The 24,420-nt window shown below is 45.0% G+C and overlaps 1 protein-coding gene and 1 non-coding gene across 4 annotated transcripts in view; one reads left to right on the forward strand and one right to left on the reverse strand.

Annotated features, from left to right (window-relative positions):
- Window positions 1–24,420, forward strand: part of RNF157 (ring finger protein 157) — a 74,747-nt gene that overhangs the window by 28,067 nt on the left and 22,260 nt on the right. For all 3 annotated transcript variants that reach the window (XM_020915558.2, XM_020915557.2, XM_020915559.2), the window contains 6 exons: window positions 17,604–17,692; window positions 21,124–21,270; window positions 22,339–22,456; window positions 23,036–23,102; window positions 23,387–23,430; window positions 23,843–23,890. In XM_020915558.2, the coding sequence (XP_020771217.2) occupies window positions 17,604–17,692; window positions 21,124–21,270; window positions 22,339–22,456; window positions 23,036–23,102; window positions 23,387–23,430; window positions 23,843–23,890 (513 nt within the window). The remainder of the gene's footprint in view (window positions 1–17,603; window positions 17,693–21,123; window positions 21,271–22,338; window positions 22,457–23,035; window positions 23,103–23,386; window positions 23,431–23,842; window positions 23,891–24,420) is intronic.
- Window positions 11,724–11,796, reverse strand: TRNAG-CCC (transfer RNA glycine (anticodon CCC)). Its single transcript has one exon. It is a non-coding gene; the product is annotated as a tRNA-Gly (tRNA).

The following is a 24,420-nucleotide window of genomic DNA, read 5'->3' on the forward strand; positions in this document are numbered from 1 at the left end:
TGGGTTGTCATATTCTCCCCCAGGGGATCTTCCCAACCCAGGGCTCAAATCTGCATCTCCCAGGTCTCCTGCTCTGCAGGACCATTCTTCACCACCGAACCACCAGGTCAGGATGTACTAATAAGTGGTTGAGGGCTTTCGGAGAAAGACACAGACATCAGAATCAGCATGGGGAGGAGAGGAGCTGGGAGCTTCAGCCTCTGGGTGTCAAGGTGCAATGATTCACCTTTAAAATGTCAGATTCAGTGTGACTGGGTCCTGTTTTTAACAACCTGAGAGTCTAAGAAAATCCAGACCATAAAAAAGCTAAACTATGAATATTTATACTTTTAAAATGCGAATAAGGCTTTACAGACCTTTATGTAAGGGTTTTTTAAAAACAGCACTTTTATAATACCTGTCTCCCTGCTCCTGGACTCTCCCCAGAGGTGACTACCGTACTCAGTTCAATATGTTATCTTCTCAATCTTACTTTCATTTTTTAAAACTGTGACAAAATATGCATAACATAAAAGGTATCATCTTAGCAATTTTAAGTATACCAATGTCAGTACATTCACATTGCTTTATACACAAGCTCCAGAACTCTTTTCATCTTGCAGAACTGAAACTCTGTCCCCATTAAATACTAACTTACCCTTATCCTCTCCTTTCAGCCCCTAGCAACCATTCTAAGAATTTGACTTCTCAGGATCTGTATCATGGAGTCTTACAGTATTTGTCTTTTTGTGACTTGTTTCTTTCATTGAGCATAATGTTTTCAAGGTTCATCCATGTTGTAGCCTATATCAGAATTTCCTTTTTTTTTTTTTTAAAAGTGTTCAATGGCTGTATCAGGTGTTAGTTGTGGCATTAAGGAGATTTTAGTTGAGGCATATGGGAGTCTTGTCTTGCAAACTGTTAGTTGCAGCATGTGAGATCTAGTTCCCTGACTAGGGATCGAACCCAGGCCCCATTTTTTGGGAGCTTGGAGTCTTAGCCACTGGGCTTCCAGAATTCTGGCAGTCCCAGAATCTCCTTCCTTTTTAAGGCTGAGCAATATTCCAGTATATAGATAGACCATGTTTTGTTTATCCTTTCATCTGTCAATAGACACTTGGGTTGCTTCCTGCTCTTGGCTGTTGTGAATAATACTGCTAAGAACATGAGTGTTACATTCCATTTTTAAGGCACACATGCCAGTATTGGCCTAGGGAAGAAGTGACCATTTACTTTTAGAAATTATATAAATAAAATTATTGTACATCTTCAGTTTTGAAATTTAACTTGTTTTTCATCGTTACCCCTTGACTTTGGGTTAAGATGTGTGTTAGTTGCTCAGTCGTGGACTCTTTGTGATGCCATGGACTGTATAGCCTGCCAGTCTCTGTCCACGGGATTTCCCAGGCAAGAATACTGGAGTGGGTAGCCATTCCTTTCTCCAGGGGATTTTCCCAACCTAGGGATTGAACCCAGGTCTCCTGCATTGCAGGCAGATTCTTTACCATCTGAGCAACCTATTCTATTTACGTTACCTTGTAATTCTTAATAAAGATGAAGAAATCATTTCAAATGCATTCTTCTAGGGAAAGTTGCTTCCTGACACTTAGTGAATAAATATTGAATATGTAAACATATCTCCAGTGTGCAGATACCATCCTATCATATTTCCAAATACTGAAGGACTATAACCAAATTATAGATTTTATTCAAGCGTTGGCTTCAACTGTCTCTTGATTCCAGAGATAATGTTAAAAACTGGTTACTTTTATTTAAAAATTTTTAAAATCTGTATTTATTTATTTGATGGTGTTGGGTCTCAGCTGGGACACGCAGGATCTTCATTATGTCCTTGGGGATCTTTCATTGCTGTGCACAGACTCTCTAGTTGTGACACTCAGACTCAGTAGCTGTGGCCTATGGGCTTAGTTACTCCACTGCATGTGGGGTCTTAGTTCCCCACTCAGCGATCAAACCTGTGCCCCTTGCTTTGGAAGGTAAATTCTTAACCCCTGGACCGCCAGGGAAGTCCCATGCTGATTACTTTTACATGCAGTGTACTACAGATTATGTTTTAGGTAAATAAAAGCCTAAAATAAAGAGACTTAACAGTACGTGTAATGTTAGCTCCACCTTTGGAAAATAAATTATAACATAAAAAAGACAGCTTTGAAAGCTAGTTGGTTGAGTCCAAGCATTTGATACAGTACTTGGCACTAAGAAGGGATTTTTAATGTGACTTCTGTCCTGGTTTTCCACCCTGAGACCTCTGTTTTATGGAGATGAGTTTCTGCAGGTGACGGACCATGGGATGGAGAAGGGCTCCACTGGTGTGACGGGCCAGGAGGGTGACGGAGGAACCTGAGCCACACGGTCAGGTTCACGCTGGGGCCCCAGCGACCTCAGGGGCTTTTTTCCCAAAGACTGCTGTGCCAGTTCTGCAATCATTTAGTGTGGTCCATTGTTCTTCCGGGCTTCCCTGGTAACTCAGAGGCTAAAGAATCTGCCTGCCATGCAGGAGACCTGGGTTCGATTCCTGGGCTGGGAAGATCCCCTGGAGAAGGGAAAGGCTACCCACTCCAGTATCTTGGCCTGGAGAGTTCCATGGACAGGGGAACCTGGCGGGCTACAGTCCATGGGGTCGCAAAGAGTCGGCCACGACTGAGTGACCGAGCACACACATCCCCGTCTCAAGCCTTAGAGTTCGTGCCTTTCCATCAGGACCTTGACTTTGACATGATAGACTTGCCTGGACCGAGTCCACCCTCCTTCTTAGGGTTTTTTTTTTTTTTTGGCTGTGCTGGATCTACGTTGCTGTGCAGGCTTTCTCTAGCTGCAGGGAGCGGGGGCGACTCTAGTTGCGGTGCTTGGCCTTCTCCCTGCAGTGGCTTCTTTTGTGGAGCTTAGGCTCTAGGGTGTGCAGGCTCAGTAGTTGTGGAGCACTGCCTTAGTGCTCCAGGGAACTTCCTGGACCAGGGATCAAACCCGTGTCCCCTGCATTGGCAGGCAGACTCTTATTCACTGGACTACCAGGGAAGTCCTTCTTCTTAGTTCTGCCACTCCTTAATTTCAGGTTTTGTGCCTGCGGGGGGTGAGTGCTTTTAGGCCGACTGTCATACTTGGCTTCACATCGTCATAGCTGAGATTGTCTTTTTCCATTTTCATTGGACAGATGATATTTAATAACAGCCATCCAGTCCCACGGTCCTTCTTGTGGCCGTTTCTTCTGCACTTCCTGTACCAGAGACGTGAAATGGGTCAGTGTGCGCCGCTCCCCCCTCAACCTTGCCACAGGGCATAACACCCCAGGGACCTTCACCCCACTGATGGGTCCACGTTGCCAAATGGCTGGTGAACGACCCACCACCCCCAGAATTCCACCTGCCGAGTCCACTTCCGTAGGCAACTTCTGCCGCCACCTGTTCTAAGGCAGACTCTCTGGAAGCAAACCTGCATTGGAGATCTTTATGAAAGCTGTTTATTGAAGGAATACTCTTTGGAGAAGAGGTAAAACGGAAGCCAGATGGTGCAGGGGAGCAAAATTAGCAACAGTGTGGTCTTGGCAGAGACTTGCTCCAGCCTGGTCCCTTGGAAAAGCTCTGGAATGCAGCTTGCACCATAGAATCCCCCCATCTCGAGGACAGGGAGCTGACCTTTTGTAACCCCTGCCCTGCTGCTGTGAACCTTCTATTGTATGAATTTGGTTCAGCATGAAAGTGAAACTGTTAGTTGCTCAGTCCCGTTGACTCTTTGCTACCCCATGAACTGTAGCCCACCAGCCTCCTCTATCCCTGGGATTCTCCAGGCAAGAATACTAGAGTAGGTGGCCATTCCCTTCTCCGGGCGATCTTCCCAACCCAGGAATTGAACTCAGGTCTCCTGCACTGCAGGCAGATTCTTTACCATCTGAGTCCCCAGGGAAGCCTTTGTTCAGCATATGTATGCGTATTTGTTAGATGTGTGCTCATGGCTGGCATTGCTGGGGCATCCAGCATGCTGTAGAAGATTCTGCCGGACAGTTTTCCAAAGCAGCTCTGCCAGTTTTACTCCTTCCAGGAGTGTTTGGGGCCCCTGGCACCTAGTTATTTTCCATCTTTTTCATCTTAGCTATTCTGGTGGGAATGCACAATTAATTGCCATTTTCTGGATGACACAAGAGGTTGAGTACCCTTTTTTTTTCCTTAGGTTTTTTTTTTGAAGTGGACCATTTTTAAAGTCATTTCTTGAATTTTTTACAATATTGCTTTATTTTTATTTTTTTTGGCCATGAATCACGTGGGACCTTAGTCGCCCAACCAGGGATCCAGACCATAGCCCCAGCGTTGGGAGGTGAAGTCTTAATCGTTGAACCGCCAGGGAAGTCCCAGTGAGGCTGAGCACCTTTACATATGTTTAGTGGCCATTTGGATCCATCCTTGGAAAAGTGTCAGTTTGAATCTTTTCTCTTAGCTCAACTGCTTTTTCTTTCTTAGTAAGGAGATAATAGGGCAGCATGAGTCTTTGCTCAGATAAATACATTGCAAATGTCTTTTCCTAGTCTCTGCTTGCTTTTCATTCTCTCTTTTAAAAAATTATTTATGGGAGTTTCCTGGTATCCCGGTGGTTAGGATTCGGTGCTTTCACTGCTGTGGCCCAGATTCAATCTCAGGGAACCGAGATCCCACAAGCCATGCTGCGAAAAATAAAATAAACAAATATACTTTATTGAGACATAATTGACAGGTAACTATTGTGTTAGTGTGAGGTGTTGACTTGACACATTTATATATTGCAATATGATTACCACCAAACGTAGTTGCTAATACCTACCTCAGGGCATGCCCTTATTATTTCTTTTTTGTGGTGAGAAAACATTTAAGACTTAGTCTCTTAACAGCTTTGAAGTTCAATGCCTTTTTCATTCTTTTCATGGTATCTTTAGTTGAACAGAAGTTCTAAATGTTAATATAGTCCAGTTTATCTATTTTTTTCTTATATGGTGGCACTTTTTTTGTGTCCTATTTAAGAAATGTTTCAAATACCAAAATCATGAAGATGTTTCGGTTTTCTTCCAACAGCTTTGTTTTACCTTTCACATTTAGGCTTGTCATCCACCTGGAATTGACCTGGGGGTGTGCTGTGAAGTAGGGGCCAGGGTTCTTTTTTGTTTTTTTCATACTTATTTATTTGGCTACTCTGGTCGTAGTTGTGGCAGGCGGGATCTTAGTTGCAGCGTAGTTACCTGTCCAGGGATCAAACCCGGGCACCCTGCACTGGGAGCTTGGGAGCTCAGAGTCAGCCACTGGACCACCAGGGAAGTCCCAGGGCCAAGCTTCTTTTCCTTTTCTTTTTGTTTTTTTGTTTAAATTGACCCAACACCGACTGGAAAAGGCTATCCATCCCTGTCTTATGGCACTGCAAATCAGGTGACTGTATCCAATTTCTGCAAAAAAGAATCCACTCACGTCCAGCCTGAGGGCTGCAGCGGTGGAGAGGGGAGCAAGCCTGGTGGCGGGCTTCTGGGGAAGGGGCTGAGTGGTCTCAGCAAGCTTCCTTTCGGAGACTTTTGATTCAGCTGTCAGTTTTCAAAGAGCTCCCTCGCCTCAGCCGCACCCCATGTCCCTGAGTCCCTGGGACTGTCAGATTCTCTGATGTATTCTCTGAGAAACCTGACTTTAAGAAAAAACAGGAATGTCTTAAAAAGGAGGAGTTCATAGACATACCAGTGCTGTCTGCAGCCTGGCCTCCACGTGGTCCGGGGAGCCCGTGTTTGTGGACGTGTAACAAGGAGGTGGTCAGCGTGTCCCCCAGACACGTGCTGGTGGGAGCGGGGACAGGTCAGCTCTGCTGCTCCATCAGCAGCCCTCAGCCAGAGGGGCTGATCCCAGCCCCCCGCCAGCGGGTGCCTGGGTATCCCTGCAGAACAGAAGCTGGTCGTCTCAGACCTGAGTGTTGTGTTCTTCGCTAGTTCGTGTTTGCTTTGAATCTAGTGCAGAGGTCACGCTTGTGCGCTGGACCACCAGGGTCTCAGCAGACAGGAGGCAAGCTTGCTCAGCTCTCGCTTTACCTTAGACGGCACCTCCCATGTCCTTCTAATCACAAACTGAGGATCTCAGAGAGCCTTCCAGTCACTGTGGTGAGAATTTTTATGCTTCTGTAGGGAGGGTGGGTGCTGTTCCCAGGAGGTTCAATTCCAATAGAATATGTGGCAGATTTGCAGTCATTCTCCCAGGCAAAAGTGAGATGTGTCCTAAATTGTATTTATTCCAAGTGTTTTGGGACTCATGGATAAGAGATACTTATCTCACTGCTGATAATTTGTGTATTCTTTTTTCCAAGAACTCAAAATGGCATTACAGATAGAATTTTTTTTAAAGAAAATAATATTGTCACAAATAATCATCACTAATGATCACTATTGATAACCTACATTTTCATAGCACAGTGTGATTTTTAGAACATTTTCTATTTGGTCTTAATCCAGTATTCTGGCCTGGAGAATTCCATGGACTGTATAGTCCATGGGGTCGCAAATAGTCGGGCACCACTGATCGACTTTCATTATCCTCTTACTACTTACCCTACCTGATAGACAAAGGCTGTAAATCCCATTTTACAGATAAGGAAACTGATGCCACAGATGTTAAATTACTCACCCGAGAATAGAGGCAAGAACTTGGATCTTCCCTCCTGGCAGCTTATCAAATCGTTTCACTTGTATTGTTTCATTTCATGCTTGCACACAGCTCACTGGCAGGACCAGAGGATCCTAGCTCCTAGTTGAACTTAAAAAATATTGTTCCATAAAGCCTATATTAAAAAGCACATGGCAGGAACTTCCCTGGCAATCTAATGGTTAAGATTCTGTACTTTCGATGCAGGGGACCTGGGTTTGATCCTTGGTTGGGAAACTAAGATTCCACATGCCACATGGTGCAGGCAAAACTAAAAAGCAGAAAACACATGGCAAGGAATTCCCTTATTGGTGGTTAGGACTTGGTACTTTTATTGCTCTGCCCTGGGTTCAGTCCCTGCTTCAGGAACTGAGATCCTTCAAGCCAAGCAGTGCTGCCAGAAAGAAAAAAAGAAAAGAAAAGAATAATGAAAAAGAAAAAGAATGTGGTGGGAGGGGGGGTTCAGGATGGGGAACACATGTACACCCATGGCTGATTCATGTGAATGTATGGCAAAAACTACCACAATATTGTAAAGTAATTAGTCTCCAATTAAAAAGAAAAATGTGTATATGGGTAAAACTGAATCACTTTGCTATACAGCAGAGACTGGCTCAACATTGTAAATCAACTATACTTCAATCAAGAGTAAATAAAATAAAAAACACATGGCAGTCTGTTTTTTAGGTATTTTGTATTAATTGTGCCAACCTGTTGTTTAGGGCAAATATTCAAAATCCAGGTGGTCACCATGGGCACACACTGTGCTTCTCTGAAGAATTTATTCATATCTTCATTGTACAGATACCCATTTTAATCATTTCTGTGTGCTGGTCTAATCACTCTGGGTGATACAAAAATGTCTCTAGCATAGACTTTGCCCTCAAGTGTATCATCTCGCAGGAAGCTCAGACACATACACACGAAAGGGGAAGTAGTGCTAAGTGTAGACTGAGCTTCCAGAAGCTCTGAGAAACTTTACTTTGTGACATAAGTTTTGCTGACTTGGAAAGTGCTGCAAAATGCGTGAACTTTTGGTTTGTTGTTGAAGGCTGTGTCTCTTAACAAACCAGGGCACAGAGAACTGCTGCGGTTTTCAACAGTGAAACTAAAGCATCTGTGTTGTAGGAATTTCCTCGAAATTTCTTTGAAACATACTGAAACTAAGTGCACACTCTCACCTCTTGTTTCCTGTTGTCACGGTCCACCCCAGCTTACGGGAAACTATACGTATCTGTGCTGCATTTCAAAGAAAAATTCGGTTAATTTTTTTAAGCTTTTGAAGAGATGCAGAATGACCTTATATTGTAAGAAAAGTGGGTTTTTGTTTTTTTTTTTTTAACAAAAGTCTATAAAAGTCAAAGACTTCTGGGTCAGATAATGTGGTTATATGTAGATAGCATCCCTGAATGGCACACTTACTTCACTCAACTAAAATAGTAGCTCTGATTATTACAGAAATGAATCAGACGTGTGCTTTATCTTTAGAAGACAGCTCTGACAAAGCGGGCTTTGCGGTAAAGGCTGCTATAATTATAGAATAGAATGTAGTCCCATAGTTTCCATTTATTAAAAATGTAAATGCTTTAAATACCAAAGGTGCATGTCCTCTGCTAACCCACACTGTTAGATGGTTTCTTAAAGAACGAGAGGGAGATGACTTCCCTGTCGGTCCAGTGGTTAAGACTCTGAGCTTCTACCGCAGGGAGCAGGGGGTTCCTCCCCTGATCAGGAACTGAGATCCCACAGGCCACGTGGTACAGCCAAAAAAAAAAAGAGTTAGCCCAGCCACTTAACAGAAGTGATGATGATAATAAGTACCAGTGGGTGCCATTTACAGTCTACACAGTTGTTTCACAGTTAACTGCTCAGCTGTTTTCTCCCTGCCCCGAATCACCCTCCACGGTGAGCAGGGGTAATATTGGGGCGCTCTTCTGCCAGGTTTCCCCACTTGCAGGCTCTGCCAAGAGAGGATGCTAAAGAGTCTGCAGGCCTGGAGGAGGAGGAAGGGTGGTACCCAGAGGTGCCGTCTTCTGGAAGCCTCTAAGATCGGATAGCCCCAACCTCTACCCCTGGTCCCCTCTGCGCTGGGGACGGTGGCAGCTTCCCCGAGGTGACTGTGTCGGCTCAGTGTCCCTTTTTTGTATTTGGGTTCTCCAGTGCCCGTTTAACCAGTTCCTTCTATTAAATTCTCTGTTAAAATACCTGGTGTGGTTTGTTTTCCTGACTGGACCTTGATTAATATAACCTTTACTCTCTCAAATTATAAGGCAGATATTATCAGGCATATTTTACTGGTGAGGAAGTGGAGACTTAGGGTACTGCGGTTTGTGTAAAATTGCGCAACCGCTAGTACAGGAGCCGAGGCAGGTCCATCTTCCATTTTGAGATCCTCCGTTTTCCATTCCTTCTGGTCCTTTCTCTTGCTTAACTTCCTCCCTTCCTTTTTTTTTTTTTAATAATTTTATACCAAAAGAAAAAGGATTTCTCTGGCAGTCCAGTGGTTAAGACTTTGCACTTCCACTGTAGACGATACAGGTTCAATCCCTGGTCGGGGGACTAAGATTCCCCGTGCCCCTCGGCACAGCCCAAATAATAATAATAATAATTTATCCTTAACAGAAGAACTGCAAAGGTAGTAGGAAATTCCGGTATACCCTTCACCCAGCTTTCTTTAATGTTTTCTTTCTCTAATCTTATACAACCATGAAGCATTTATCCAAACTAAAAATTAGCATAGGAACATTACTATTTTTCAAAGCTACAGATTTTATTAGGACTACACCAGTATTTCCATTAATGTCTTTTTTTTAGTCCCAGATCACCTTTGGTTGTTATGTCTTCTTTATCTCGTCCAATCTTTAACAGTTTCTGTTTTTCCTTGTTTTTCATGACCGTGACAATTTTGAGATGTACTAGTTAGACATTTTGTAGATCTCCCATCAGTTTGGGTTTTCTGATGTTTTCTTGTGATTAGATTAGAATTATGGTTTTGGAGGAAGAACAACACAGAGGTAAGTGCCCTTCTTATTGCATCAGATCAGAGGCACGTAATAGTTTATGCTACTCCCAGTGATGGCAACCTTGATCACTTAGTCAAGGTGATTGTCAGGTTTACCCACTCTAAATCTTTCCTTTTCCATAATTTATTTGTTTAGAAGCTAGTTACTAAATCCTCCTGCTGAACTTTTGACTTCCCACTTAATCCTTGGGCTCTGCTTTCTTGGCAGATTATTAACTATTGCTTAAAGAATCTTTGTATTAATTGACTAGGCTGAGAATTATAAACCTAGGAGTCAGACTAACCATGCTAAGATTTATGGCTGTGTATTGCTTCTTGGAAAATTATTAGCTGTTGCACCATTTTTGCCTTGCACTATGTTTAAACATGGAACTTGGCTATTTTTAGTCTCAGAAAGCTTATGGTTAATGCTAGGACACCTTTTACTTGATGAACTGGAATCACCTCTGATAAGCCCAGAAAGATGATCAGAAGCCCAGGGTCTTAATAGCATGTAGGAAATCAGTAGAAAGTGTAAGAGACAGAGAGAAGTGGTTGCTGAGAAAATTGGAAGGAAAATTGGAAGGACTGAAGGATGTGGTTGAAGGAGTGGAAATTTACAAGGATGAATGAGAGGTGACAGGTAACAGATGGAGGGACACAGAGATCTCAGGTAGGAGGTCAAAGAAAGGTTAAGGATGGAACACAGGATGAGCGAGAAGCCTGTGACAACCTTGGGGCTGGACTCTGGACTTGATATATTATAAATATTTGTAGTTTGTCCTGAGATTCACCATCTAGGATATAAGATTTATACTTCTAGCTCTAGATTTCATTATGGGCAGACTTTAAGTGACCTTAGGCCTCAATATAATATATTTAATATATAAACCAGAGAAAGTAGTTCAGTTGGTTTACATAGCCTTGGCTAATCACTATTATTAAGGAGTGACTGAAGAATGATCAGAGCTCTCAAACTTTTGGAGGCTTAGCAAGACAAAATGAAGCAGATGGTGCCTTGTTAAATTAGCTACAAATTATAGATCTTAATATTAACAATTTAGAAATGAAAACTATCAGACATGAGCTATAGGCTTTTATTTTATGCTATTTTGTTCTAATTATATGGGATTTCCATATCTCATGATTGACTAAACAAAATAAAATCTCATTAGAGTTTTTGAGTCACTAATGGCCTTCTTCTTAAGCCTGAGGCTGTATCTGCAAATATGTAGCTTAGCCAAGATAACAGACCTCACCTGGGCTTAGAATTCTGTATTTGATTGGCTTGGTGGTGATTTAGTCATTAAGTCGTGTCTGCCTCTTGAGACCCCATGGACTGTAGCCTGCCAGGCTCCTCTGTCCATGGGATTCTCCAGGCAAGAATACTGGAATGGGTTGCCATTTCCTTCTCCAGAGGCTCTTCCTGACCTAGGGATCGAACCCAGACTCCTGCATTGCAGGCAGAATCTTTACCGACTGAGCTACCAGGGAATTGGCTTAGAAATCTGTATAAACGTAACTGTTTCTGTATTTCATACTATTATTCTTTTTCTGAAGCCAAGATTCTTTTTTTTTTTCTCAAGATTTTTAGAAATGTGGACCATTCTTTTAAAAGTCTTTTGAATTGATTGCAATATTGCTTCTGTTTCATGTTTTGTTTTTTTGGCCACAAAGCATGTGGGATCTTAGCTTCCTGACCACGGATCACACCCCCACCTCCTGCATTGGAAGGCCAAGTCTTAACTGCTGGACCACCAGGGAAGTCTCTGAAAAGCTGAGATTTCCATCACAGCAGACTTCAGATGTGATCAGGCACATTCAGGGTGGTGCAGCCGTACACAATAGCAGACCTCAGAGCATATTTTCCTTCTAGCAGTTTGAGAGATGGAGACTTGAAATTCTTGTAATTGATCTTGAATCTTACATAGGTAGCTTACAGGAGGGCCACAGGTAGGCAGCTTGGAGTTTTTCAACTTGAAAATCAACTTATTTTTTTAGTTTAGGTCTTTTAATATTTACTTGTTTGCACCAGGTCTTAGTTGCAGCACGCGGGATCTTCTGTCTTCATTGCAGCGTGTGGGATGTAGTTCCCTGACCAGGGATTGAACCCAGGCCCCCTGCATTGGGAGTGCAGAGTCTTAGCCACTGGACCACCAGGGAAGTCCCAGTTTTTAGTTTTTGAAACACAGACTGGGGATGACTTTAGCCCACTTGGCCTTCTTAATAGTTGGCCTGTTGAAAATGCCTCTGTGTTTAAAAAAAAAAAAAGACTGGAAAACTAACACTTGGTGGCATTAGAACATTCATATGCTTCTTTGGGAAAAAAATATGTTGTGTATTTTTAAATGCCTATTTTGGCTGATGCTGGTGCTTAGCCTTCTGGGCACATTCTTTACATACAGGACTAGGCATCTCGAAATCTCTTACTTAAAAGTGAATTCTTATTTGTGGGTTAGGTTACCAGTCTGCTGACCAGATGAAATCTGGAAGTCAGACATCTAGAATAGAGTGCTTGTCTGAAGGGAGTCATTTCTCTGACGATTAGTCATTATTTACCAACTTAACTGGAGGGAAAAGATGACGGTGTCTGCTTTACTAAAAGCCCCTTTTTTCCCTTTTAATGCTCCTTAAAATTAGCTGGTGTTAGGCAGAACCCTCTGTATCTAAAAGCAGCTCATGTGCGGGAAGGAACTTTTATTGTAGAAGCACAGGATGAACTGGGTAGTGTTTTATCTCTGTGGGAGGGGCTTTCAGTCAGGAACCGGAAGTCAAGTAGGTTTCACTTGTGATCAAAGCCACACATTTGATGCATTTGATGTCAGAGTGAATGGAACCCATTGCCTGGTCTGAGTACTCCTGAGCAATGTGAGTCAAGACCCACATAATAGAGGGAGGAAATGGGTCTGTGATGGTTGTTAACGGAGACCTGGGCGATTTTGTGATGGGCGCTTTTCCCCGCAGTGGATCTCTCATGCTCTGTCATCACCTGTTAAGAGAGAACTGGGTTATTGGGCATACCCATAGTAGGGCTTAAGTATTTTGGAAAGGTCAACCTTAGAGGCGATATCAGGTAGCCAGGACATTGGTCCTGTGTGCCCCTTGCCAGGGGACCTGGCGGAGGAGTTAACAGATTATAAATAGACTGCCATCTTGGATGGATTCCTTTGGTAACCAGACCTGAACACAGAGCATCTTTGAGTAAAGGTCATCTTGTGACCCCCTCTTGGTGTCTCCCTCACATCTTCAATTTGAGTGGAAAGGATGTCTTTTCACATCTTGTCAGCTTTGTGGTTACCAGTCTTTCTACACAAGTGATTGATTCCCCACGAGGATTGGGTGGAAAATTAATGTAAAGGGGTTTTACTGCTATAAATATAGCTCATTGACGTTTTGGTGGACAGCAGGCACAATAGAGCCTGTCCCAGGGCTACAGCTGGTTAAATAGGGAAATTTGTATTCATTTCACAGCTTTCAACCAGAGTGAACTGTTCTCCCCAACAGGGATCTTAAGAAAATGTTCTGAAGTATCACTAGTCTAAAAATATCCACTGGTAAAGTTTTGGATACACTGTGTAACTGAGAAGAGGGGAAGTAGAGAAGGCTGAGAAAATAACCAAGCATCAAATAAAAAGGAACTGAAATTTAAATAGAAAAGCCCTAAAATCTATAAAAGCAAGCGCTTATGTAAAAGACTGCTGTAAATGAGCTATTCATATGACCCCAGATGTTGATTTCCATATTAACTATTATTTGTTTCTCTGACACAAGTGTTACTATCTGCTGTGTATTAAATCAGTACTTTTCTATTTCCATCATAGTTTGTCTAAAAATAATTTCCTTTCTCTTCAGAAGCAGATTTTTGGCATTCGGGGCTTTTTGCTTTGTAAATAAAAAAACTGCGTTAGGTTGTATTCATTTGTTTTTCTTTTATGTCCCTCTCCCTTTTTTCCTATTAAGTTTCCTTTCAGGGAATGTGTATTGTATGAGTGTTTGTAAGAGTGAAAACTGGAGATAGAGCAGGTGTTCCATCAATAAAAGATTAGTGAATACATGATGGTCTGAGATAGACTTCTCTAGAAAGGAACCAGGGCTCCTTGGAGACATGATGGGTTCGAGGAAGGGGACAGAAAAACAGAAGGTGAGCCTGGAGTATCTTTCTGTGCCAGAAAGTAAGCAAGTGCTTCAACAAGTGATGGGGGAGGGTACCCCCCCTGGTGGTCCTGCGGTTAAGAACCCGCTTGCCAATGGAGGGGATTCAGGTTCGATCCCTGGTCTGGGAACTAAGATCCCACATGCCACAGGGCAACTAAGTCCATGCACCAAAAACTCCTAGGGGCTGCAACGAAGACCCAGTGCAGCCAAAAATAAATTAATAGGCAGTTTTTGGAAAGTGATGGGGGCGAGTCTAAAGGACCCAGGAGCCATTGAGTGGGCTCCAACAGGCCACATCCAGGCTGCTCTGTGGGTATGTGGTCAGGCCCGAATTTAATAGCAAATGTCAGCAAATTATGTACCTTTAAAAAACCTTTCATTGAAATTAATTATTCATTTTCATGACTGGATTATAGTCTCTTTTACAGACTACTGGGAATCGCCCAATAATTTACAACTGAAGTAAGATGTTCTGTAATCTCGTATGCACTGGGACCATGTTTTTTACAACAAAAATGTGCAAAAGTAGGAGGTAGTTTAACAAAATATTTGAAATTAGGATGGCTAGAAAACCTAGGATACATGGTTGATATACACATACACATGTGTGTATAAATATATACGTATGTGTTGTTCAGTTGCTTAGTCATGTCTGAGTCTCTGTGATCCCATGAACTGCAGCACACCAGGCTTCCGTGTCCTTCACTATCTCCCCGAGTTTGCTCAAACTCGTGTCTATTGAGTCAGTGATGCCATCCAACCATCTCATCCCCTGTCACCCCCTTCTCCTCCTGCCCTGTCTTTCCTAGCATCAGGATCTCTTCCAAAGAGTCAGCTCTTCGCATCAGATGGCCACAGTATTGGAGTCTCAGCTTCAGCATCGGTCCTTCCAATGAATGAATGTTCAGGTGTACACATGTTCATATCCATAGCAGGTCTCTGTAAACTGGCAATTCCACATTCGGTCACCAGGTGGCGCCTGGCTGGTGTAAGAAAAGTGTACGGGGAAACTGATGAACACCAGGATAAAAGGCCAACGAGAAACTTGCTTTATATTCACACAGAGCCTTGATCAGCAACCCCTGGGAACGCATTGAAAGAGTTCCTCTGGCTGAGTGCTATACCACGTCCTCCATGACGCCTTCCAGATTACCTCAGCCAGAAACAATCACTTCCTTTATAGTTGCCCTTTTGTTTAGCTTTTCTCTGCTCAATGTTACCGTTATTTGTGTAGCAATATCATCTTCCTTATAATGCTGCTCCCTGAAAGAGCAGGACGTCGTCTTTTCCACTTGAAGTCTCTTTACACGCCGCACTGAGGGTTGTGGATAAGACTCTGGGTTACTGAAAGGCTGCTAAGGCAGAAGCTTTGGTAGGTAGGAGCCTGCAAACCGGGTTAGTTTCTCCTAAAGAGGTTTTCAGTGGTTTTCTTCTGTAGTGGGGGAGAGAGGTAAAGAGCTAAAATGTAAGCATGGATTTATTATACTATAAAGGCTGTATGCGTGTGCGCTTAGTCACTCAGTCATGTCCAACTCCTTGCGACCCCATGGACTGTAGCCTGCCAGGCTCCTCTGTCCATGGGATTCTTCAGGCAAGAATGTTGGAGTGGATAGCCATTCCCTTCTCTAGGGAATCTTCCTCACTCAGGGATTGAACCTGAGTCTCCTGCATCGGCAAACAGGTTCTTTACCACTGAGCTACCAGGGAAGCCCACTACAAAGGATAGTTTGTATATATAAACAATTGATCCCAGGGATGTCTTTCCTTGAGCTCTGAATAATTTGTGTTCCATTGCCAGTTATCATCAAATGTAATATTCTAAGTGGGAGATGAGGAACACTAGCTTTCCCCCCACCCTTTTCTTTTGTTTTTCTTTGGGGGAAGGATGTGGAGAAAGGGGCAAAGGGTGAAGGGAGAACCTCTAATTTTGGGGTTTTTTTTTTTTAACTCAGGTAGGAGTTATGGATAGCTCTTAAGTACCCGTGCAAATAAATATGATTAACTTCGCTACTCCAGAAAAAAATTTTAATCCCAAAGTCATTTATTTTGGCTTTAGAATAGACAAGCATTTGTGTCGGGATTTCCTGCCTAATTACTTTTTGCTTAAGCTTATTTAAAAATTGTTTTAAATTCCTTTAGTGTGACAGCCCAGCAGAATGGTCGGGGGTGGGGTGGAGAAACAGGCCACAGATGGGGTCTGAACCAGGATTTCAGCTTTCCTGTATAAAAGCCTCCTGATACGCTGCATGCAGGAGAGCAAGGTTGAAATTAGCTTTCTGGAGAACAGTTTGGCAACATAGTTTTAAGAGTCTTAAAAATATGCTTACTCTTTGATCCAGTAATTCCATTTCTAGGAATTTGTCCTAAGGAAATAATCAAGCAGGCATGCAGAAATGTAGGGACAAGGCATTCACCGTGACATTTATATCAGGAAAAAAAAAAAGTAAAACCCCAACTGAAAACACTGAATAACATGGAATTGATTAAAGTTGGCCCCGTCTTCATTGTGGCGTGCTGGATCTTTAGTTGCGGCTTGTGGGATCTAGTTCCCTGATCAGGGATCGAACCCGGAACCCCTGCATTGGGAGCATGGAGTCTTAGCCACTAGACCACCAGAAAGTGTTAGGTGCTCAGTCATGTGCAACTCTTTGCAACCCCATGGACTGGGGCCTGCCAGGCTCCTCTGTCCATGGGATTCTTCAGGCAAGAATACTGGAGTGGATAGCAATTCCCTTCTCCAGGAGATCTTCCTGACCCAGGGATCGAACCAAGGTCTCCTGGATTGTAGGCAGATTCTTTACCATCTGAGCCTCCAGGGAGGCCCAGACCACCAGGGAAGTCCCCCAGTGTATTCTCGTAAGGGTCACATTCATACACATGAAGTATCAGCGATCACACTGAATACAAAATCAGATGTCTAATACCATAGGTTCAATGATGTTTCCCAAGTAAAACAGTTATAGTCAGCAAAAGTCCATGAAAGCACAGAGTTTCGTGTGGATGTTCTGTTTTATAAAAGCAGCACAAGAGAGCAGACTCTTCAGAGCTAGGAGGACCACGTTTTTACAAAGCTTCAAACGCTAGTAGGTTTTCAGGGAACCACATGTGAAAAATGTTTACTGCCCAAGTGACATTATAAGAATACCAGGAGCATTGTAGATCACCCTGATTAATCTTCTTCGAGCAATTCCCAATTAAATATTTTACTGTGCCCCCCTTTCTTATTTCCTCATTGTCATCACCTCACAACTCCAAACCCAGATGTCTAAACAGGGAGAGAGAGTGAGAGTGTAAAGTAAACGATGGACAATCGAAAACCTTTGATGACCCTAGAAGAGCTCTTGGCTCATGGTTTTTTTGTTTGTTTGTTTTCTAAAAACCCTCTGCTTTATATGATCAGCTGCGGAGGAAATTTGTTTTTCGCTGTTTGCGGGCCTTCACTGTACACACGTTGGGGTTCTCTTGTGTTTGCAGTTCCTAAACTCTTCAGACACCATGCAGCTTCGCCGAAGGAAAATCCTTGCAGGTCCGGCTCCCCGTGGTGTAAGGTCAGGCGGAAAAGCCTTTTGTGATTAACTTGGCCACCGTGTGTCGCATGGTATTTGGAACTGCAGTGGGAGCTTTTATTAGTTGTCCACATTTTGAATGCTGACTCACATAAGCTTCATCTAATGGGAAAGGCAGATAACTGTAGCATTTTGGATGCTGAACGCTCCCACCCTGCCCTCCCAGCAGCTGTGACCTTGAGCAGGTTCACTTACTATGGTGATGGGTCTTTCTAAACACACTGTCTTTTCCCACTTTGTTTCCGACAGTTTCCTTATGCAGCCCCCCCTCCCCAAGAACCAGTGAAGACTCTGAGAAGCCTGATCAACATCCGAAAGGACACCCTGAGACTCGTCAAGTAAGTTCAGGTTCCCAGCTGGGGGGCAGCCGACTCCCCAGGGGACCCACAGAACTGTTTCTGCCAGACCCAGAGCCCAGCCTCCAGGCCTCCAGTCTGTGGGCTGCTTGCATGAGATGTCTCTGCACCTGGATTGTTCAGAACTTTCTGAGACAGTTAGTGTTGGTGAGGAACCTTCTCTTTTCTGAAAGCCATCGTGGTTATCCCAACCTGATGAACTGTCCAAAACAAAGAATTGTTGAGGGAGAAAGTGAATTTTGCAGATACCAGACAAACCTATGTGAAAATGGGATATTTGAACTTGGCACAGGAAGTGCTTACTTTCCTGCTTATATTTACTTTTTAGTTTATTCTTAATCTCATGTGCCTTTCCTCTGGCACCCTGAGTTTGCTATTTAATCACCATCATCAGTATTAGTTATCATCAGCATCTGACTTCTTTGTGCTGTCTCTGAGATAGTGTGTGTGTGTGTGTGTGTGTGTGTGTGTGTGTGTGTGTCTGCACTATGTGGCTTGTGGGATCTTAGTTCCCCAACCAGGGATTGAACTTGCACCCCCTGCAGTGGAAGCTCAGAGTCTTAACTGCTGTACCACCGGGGAAGTCCTAGAGATAGTATGATTTTTAAACCAATGCTGCCCTCCAGATAGCAAATCTGTCTACCAAGAGTTTGGGTTCGAAATAGTGGTTAATGCATAGAGAACTAAGCAGCTGGGGGAGGAAAAAAAAGAGCACAAACTCTGATAAAAGCTTGTGCAGGAAAAGGAAAATGATTAGAGATTACTCTGTGGCTGAGCTGTGAATAATGCTGATAGACTCATTTGGATAGAGGAAGATGTACTGAGCTAACAAAATCATGGTGAGTTACATGCAGGAGGGAACACCACTGTGTGGAGCAGAAGGAAGGAAGGGAAAGAACGTCTTGGGACTTCCCTGGTGGCTCAGGGTTAAGAATCTGCCAGTCAACACGGAACACAGATTCAGTCCCTGGTCCAGGAAGACCCCACTTGCCACAGGGCAATGTGCCACAGCTCCCGAGCCCACGCTCCAGAGCCTGGGCTCTGCGACCAGAGAGGTCACCACACCTGGAAAAGCCCGCACGCAGCACCGACATAAATAAAGAATAATTTTTTTTTTAAAGAATAATTTTTAAAAAACCTTTTAAAAAGAAAGCCTTGTTCCCATAGTAGAAAGTCAATAAGTGAAAGTGAAGTCGCTCAGTCATATCCAACTCTTTGCGACCCCAGGGACTGTAGCCTACCACGCTCCTCCGTCCATGGAATTCTCCAGGCAAGAATACTGGAGTGGGTTGCCACTTCCTTCTCCAGGGGATCTTCCCGACCCAGGGGTCGAACCCAGGTCTCCTGCGTTATAAGCAGACGCTTCACCATCTGAGCCAGCAGGGCATCCCAGAATACTGGTGAGTGAGTGAATGAGTGAAGGTCACTCAGTCGTGTCTGACTCTTTGCGGCCCCATGGGCTACACAGTCAGTGGAATTCTCCAGACCAGAATACTGGAGTGGGTAGCCTTTCCCTTCTCCAGGGGATCTTCCCAACCCAGGGACTAAACCCAGGTCTCCCACACTGCAGGTGCATTCTTTACTAGCCACAAGGGAGGCCAAGTCAGTAGACAGCGCCTAAAGCTGAAAAAGCAACCTGAACCTGTTATTTCAAAGCATGCAGGTAAATGCCAGAAACTGTCAGCTGCAGAGGGAAAGTCGGTTTTCTCTGAAGAAGCAGAAAACGGGCAGAAAGTGACCCGCTGCGTTTTTGTCACAAGCCTTGTGGAAACTATTTAAACGATGGCATGAGTAACTTTGATTAAAGTAAAAGCTATTTTTTTTAAAAAAGTCTGGCAGACATACAAGGATGTGAACTGTGGCACCATGAAGTATCAGAAATTGCCTAAATTCCCCCCATAGCAGTAACAGGGTGCTCTGCCGTCATTCAGAATGAGGGTGGAGCCCTAAGTGTGTGATCACAGAGGGAAGCCCACATTCTGTTCAGTTAAAAAAGAAGAGAAGTGACTTCCCTGGCGTTCCAGTGCGTAAGACTCAGGCATCCAACGCAGGGGCCCCGAGTTCGATCCCCAGTCAGGGAACTAGATCCCACATGCCAGTCTGCATGCTGCAACTAAGATCCAGCACAGCCATTAAAATAAATAAATAAATTTTTATAAAATAGGAAAAGAAGGGAATTCCCTGGCGGTTCAGTGGTTAGGACTCCTTGCTTCCACTGCAGGGACCGTGGATTCAATCTCTGATCAGGGAGCCAGGATCCCACCAAAAGAAAAAAGATAGCAAACGGACCCAAGAGTGGGTGATGGACACGACCACAGGCAGGGGGAGGAAAAAAAAGAGCAAACTTGATAAAAGCTTCTGCAGTAAAAGGAATGATTAGAGATTCTTGAACTGAGGCCGTGACATATGCTGAAACTCCATTGGTTGGCTGTTGACAAAAAACGATGCTGATACATCAGGAGTGACCCTGTGGTCGATTGAGAAAGGAGGGGAAGAGCGGGCCCCTGGGCTCAGGGTAGATCTGCAGTCAGGAGATTCAGTCCTGGTCAGGAAGACCCCAGCAAGGCATTGCCGCCGAGCCTCACTGCCAGAGCACTAGGCTGCTGCGGAAGAGAGGTCAATGAAAAGCCGCACAACGCAATAGAAGTGAATTTTTTTAAGGAAAATTTAAAACTTTAAAGAAGCCTTGTCCACATCAGGGGCATGGGTTTGCTCTAACAACCTTGCGAAAGGACTGTAGCATATCAGCTCAGCCTTCCATGGATTGCACCAGGCAAGTAGAGTGGGTGTGCCACTTCTTGCCCAGTGGATCTTCCACCAGGGGTCGAACCAGCTCCTGATAGGCAAGCTCACCATTGAGCCATGCAGGGCATCCAGATGGTGGTGAGTGAAGAAAGGCACTTAGTACGGCCTGCTCTTCGGCCACCATGCCACATAGCTCCAGCAGAATACGGTAGTGGGTGGGCTTTCCCTTCTCAGGACTTCCACCTGGATAATCCCACATGCATGCTTAATCCCAGGGGCCAAGTCATCAAGACATTCGCTAAGTGTAAAAATCAACCTAACCTTGTTTTGTGCAGAAGCCAAACTGTACCAGCAGGAGGAAAGTCGCCTTTTTAAGAGGACCTAATGTACCTGCTGCGTTTGTTACCTTAGGACAATTCATGCAGAGTAACTGAAAAGTAAGCATTTAAAAAGCTTGGGAACAAGAGTGGACTTGGCAGACCCTAAATTCCATGCGTAACGGGGATCCTGCCGTCATACAAATGGGTGAGTCATTAAGTGTGTGATCCAGGCCACATTGATCCTTAAATATTTAAAATACTTACTTGTAAAGAAAAAGAGAAGGAAAAAGATCACTTTAAACATGTTAATTGGCTACCCCCGAATGCCGCGTCTCTGTGGTTTTCTAGATGTGCCGAGGAAGTGAAGACCCCGGGGGAAGAGGCAGGCAGAGCGAAGGTCCACTACAACGTGGAGTTCACCTTTGACACGGACGCACGGGTGGCCATCACCATCTATTACCAGGCCACCGAAGAGTTCCAGAATGGCATCGCCAGGTAAGAACAAGCGGCCACGGAAGCCGCGTCCTTCCCACACAGGCCAGGGTCCGTGCCTGACATGCTCCCCTGCGGAGGAAAACGTTCTTTTTCTACACTCAAGTGAGAACTGTTCCTGAATTTGGATTTTCTTACTTATACAGTCTTTTTCACTTTTTCCCTTCAAACTATGCCATCTTGGTACAGTGACAGGTAGCAGCATATAGTCCTTCAGGTCATCACAATGCTGTTAGAAATTGATTAAGCTGGGACGACTTCCTGGTCCAGTGGCTAAGACTCCACGTTCCCAATGCAGGGGGTCCGGGGTTCAATCCTTGGGCAGGGAACCTAGATCTTGCATGCCCCAACTAAGACCTAGCACAGCCAAATAAATAAGTATTTTTAAAATGTTTCAAGCTTCATTTCTGTGGATATGTGGGTTGAATAGATACCTTTTAAAAAATATTTACTTATTTATTTTTGGCTGTGTTAGGCCTTAGCTGTGGCAGGATCTCCACCGCAGCATACAGGATCTTTTCATTGCAGCAGGAGACTTAGTTGTCCCAAAGCAGGTGAGATCTTCATTCCCTGACCAGGGATCAAACCTGCGTCCCCTGCATTGGAAGGTGGATTCTTAATCACTGAACCACCAACGCTCACTCAGTCGTGTCCGACTCTTTGCAGCCCCATGGACTGTAGCCCGCCAGGCTCCTCTGTCCATGGGATTCTCCAGGCAAGAATGCTGGAGTGGGTTGCCATTTCCTCCTCCAGGGGATCTTCCCAACCTGGAGATCAAACCCTGGGATCAAACCCAAGTCTCTTGCGTCTCCTGCATTGGCAGGCAGATTCTTTACCACTAGTGCCGCCTGGGAAGCCCTCATAGGGAAGTGCCTAAATAGATAACTTCAATAGCATCACCAAGCAAGGGCAAAGAAAAGAGATTATAAGGAGGTCTTTTTTCTTTTTTTTTCTGTTCCCCTCTATACTGAGAGCCTGTTGATAATTGACAACAGACACGGAACAGAGGAAACCATCAGATCCTCTGGGCGAGACAGTAACTTGTGCTTTGCTTCCCACTTTGACCAACAGCTACATCCCCAAAGACAACAGCCTGCAGTCGGAGACGGTGCACTATAAGCGCGGGGTGTGCCAACAGTTCTGCCTGCCCTCACACACCGTGGACCCCTCCGAGTGGGCGGAAGAGGAGGTGAGCAGCCAGCTGGCGGAGCAGACCAGCCACCGGGAGAAAGCGCAGGGCAGGTTCCACGCACAGACCTGCAGGGTGTGGGAGCTCCTTGGGACCCCGGCCGGCAGCACAGAACCAGCCCAGGTGCTCAAAGGCATGCTCCCCTTCAGCCTTCTAATGCCTTCATGCCCTGGGAAGGACATATCTAATCTTCTATCCCAGAGCAGCCCCTTAATTAACCTAGGATATTTTAGGAAAGCCGTGCCCAAAGGAAAGACCTACAGATTAGAAGCCTTTACATCTATGAGGTTTCTTACAGAGAGACCGGTAGCCTTCAACTCAATGGATGCAGGTAGTTGGAAATGGCAACCCACTCCAGGATGCCTGCCTGGAAAATCCCAGGGACAGAGGAGCCTGGTGGGCTAAAGTCCATGCTGTTGCAAGAGTCAGACGCGACTTAGAGACTAAACCACCGGGTAGCTACCAGGTTGATGGGTGAGGAGCTGAGATGAAGTTAAGGCCTCCCTTTCTGATGGATAACTTCGTCCTCTGAATGTAAATCCCCCTCCTCCCTCCCGTTTTTCTTTTCTTTCCCTTCAGCTTGGCTTCGACCTAGACAGGGAGGTTTACCCGTTGGTGGTCCACGCCGTGGTGGATGAAGGCGATGGTACGGGTGCTTCCTGTCTTCTGGGCTGCACGCAGGCCCGTTTGTGGCAGGCAGGCTGGCAGCGACTGCGGCCTCAGATCCACAAGGCTCCTCCATGGACACCAGTTTCCACATCCCGGCACCCTCCTGCCCCCAGCCTCCTCGGGCACCGACAGTCCTACTGGGTGACTTAACCTCCCCCTCCCTGTGAAGCCAAAGGGTCGCAGGGGCTCGGGGAGGGTGGGTGGGGTCAAGCTGTATCATTAGCTTTCTTCTTCCCCATCGTGTGCCTTTCTTTCTTTCAGAGTATTTTGGCCATTGCCACGTCCTGCTGGGCACTTTTGAAAAGGTCAGTGGCTGACATTACGGGCCTTGCTTTGGTACGCACTGCTCTGTCTCTCCTCCGAGGACGCGTGGAGGCCCCTTCTCTGGCTGCCTGGGCTCGGCAGAGCGGGTCTGGCTGGGAGGCTGCGGGAAGCCGGGGGGAGCACCCCCTGCACACACAGGGCCGAGTTCCAGCTTGGCCAGAAGCTTGCTGATGCCCCGAGACTCCTTAGGCCTCGTTTTGTCTTCTTAAATTGGAAGGGCTAGACTACATGCTTGAGGACCCTTCCAGAATGAGGAATCTGTCATTCCACTGTCCGGGGCGGGGGTGGGGGGTCCAAGAACGTGCCTAACTGAGAGAAGTGAAGGGAGAGCAGCTGGTCCTCATCTCCCGCCCTCCTCGTCATAACTGTCGTCTTTCCGTGTTTTCGCTGCAGCACTCAGATGGCACTTTCTGTGTCAAGCCCCTCAAACAGAAACAAGTGGTGAGTATTCAAGGGCCAGGGACTGTTGGTGTTTCCCCTTCACTCGCTCTCTCTCCCCCCACTGTTTAGCTAAGCACTCTTCTTCCCCCCTCCCTGCCTTTTTTTTTTTTTAATCAAAGAAGAAAAGCAAAAAGGGATGCTTTTCTGTGTTAGAAACGACTTGGGTGGCCTGAAAGGAATACCGATTTGGGCTGTCTGTTGTTCCAGAATTGGTGGTGGTGAGGCAGCCAGTAGCTGAGCAAAGGACTTCAGAAAACGAAAGGACTGAGATTTGTCTCCTGACATTAGGTTTAGGGAGAACTCTTTTTATTGAAAATGCCAGGCTGAGAAACTAACATTTACAGCTACAAGAGTAAACTATCAGGGTCTGATTCAGGGCCAATTAGAGCTCTTGGCTTAACGTATCCCAACATTGCTTTTCTCAAATTCAAAATCTGCTGGCCATCTGCCCCCTTCCAGGATGGTGGGCAAGTTATGCAAGTATCTGCTGGAAGTCCTGACCCCTGAGGCCGGGGCAGAGCCGCGGAGGA

Source organism: Odocoileus virginianus, chromosome 17 (genome assembly GCF_023699985.2).
Source record: "Odocoileus virginianus isolate 20LAN1187 ecotype Illinois chromosome 17, Ovbor_1.2, whole genome shotgun sequence".
Classification (NCBI taxonomy): domain Eukaryota; kingdom Metazoa; phylum Chordata; class Mammalia; order Artiodactyla; family Cervidae; genus Odocoileus; species Odocoileus virginianus.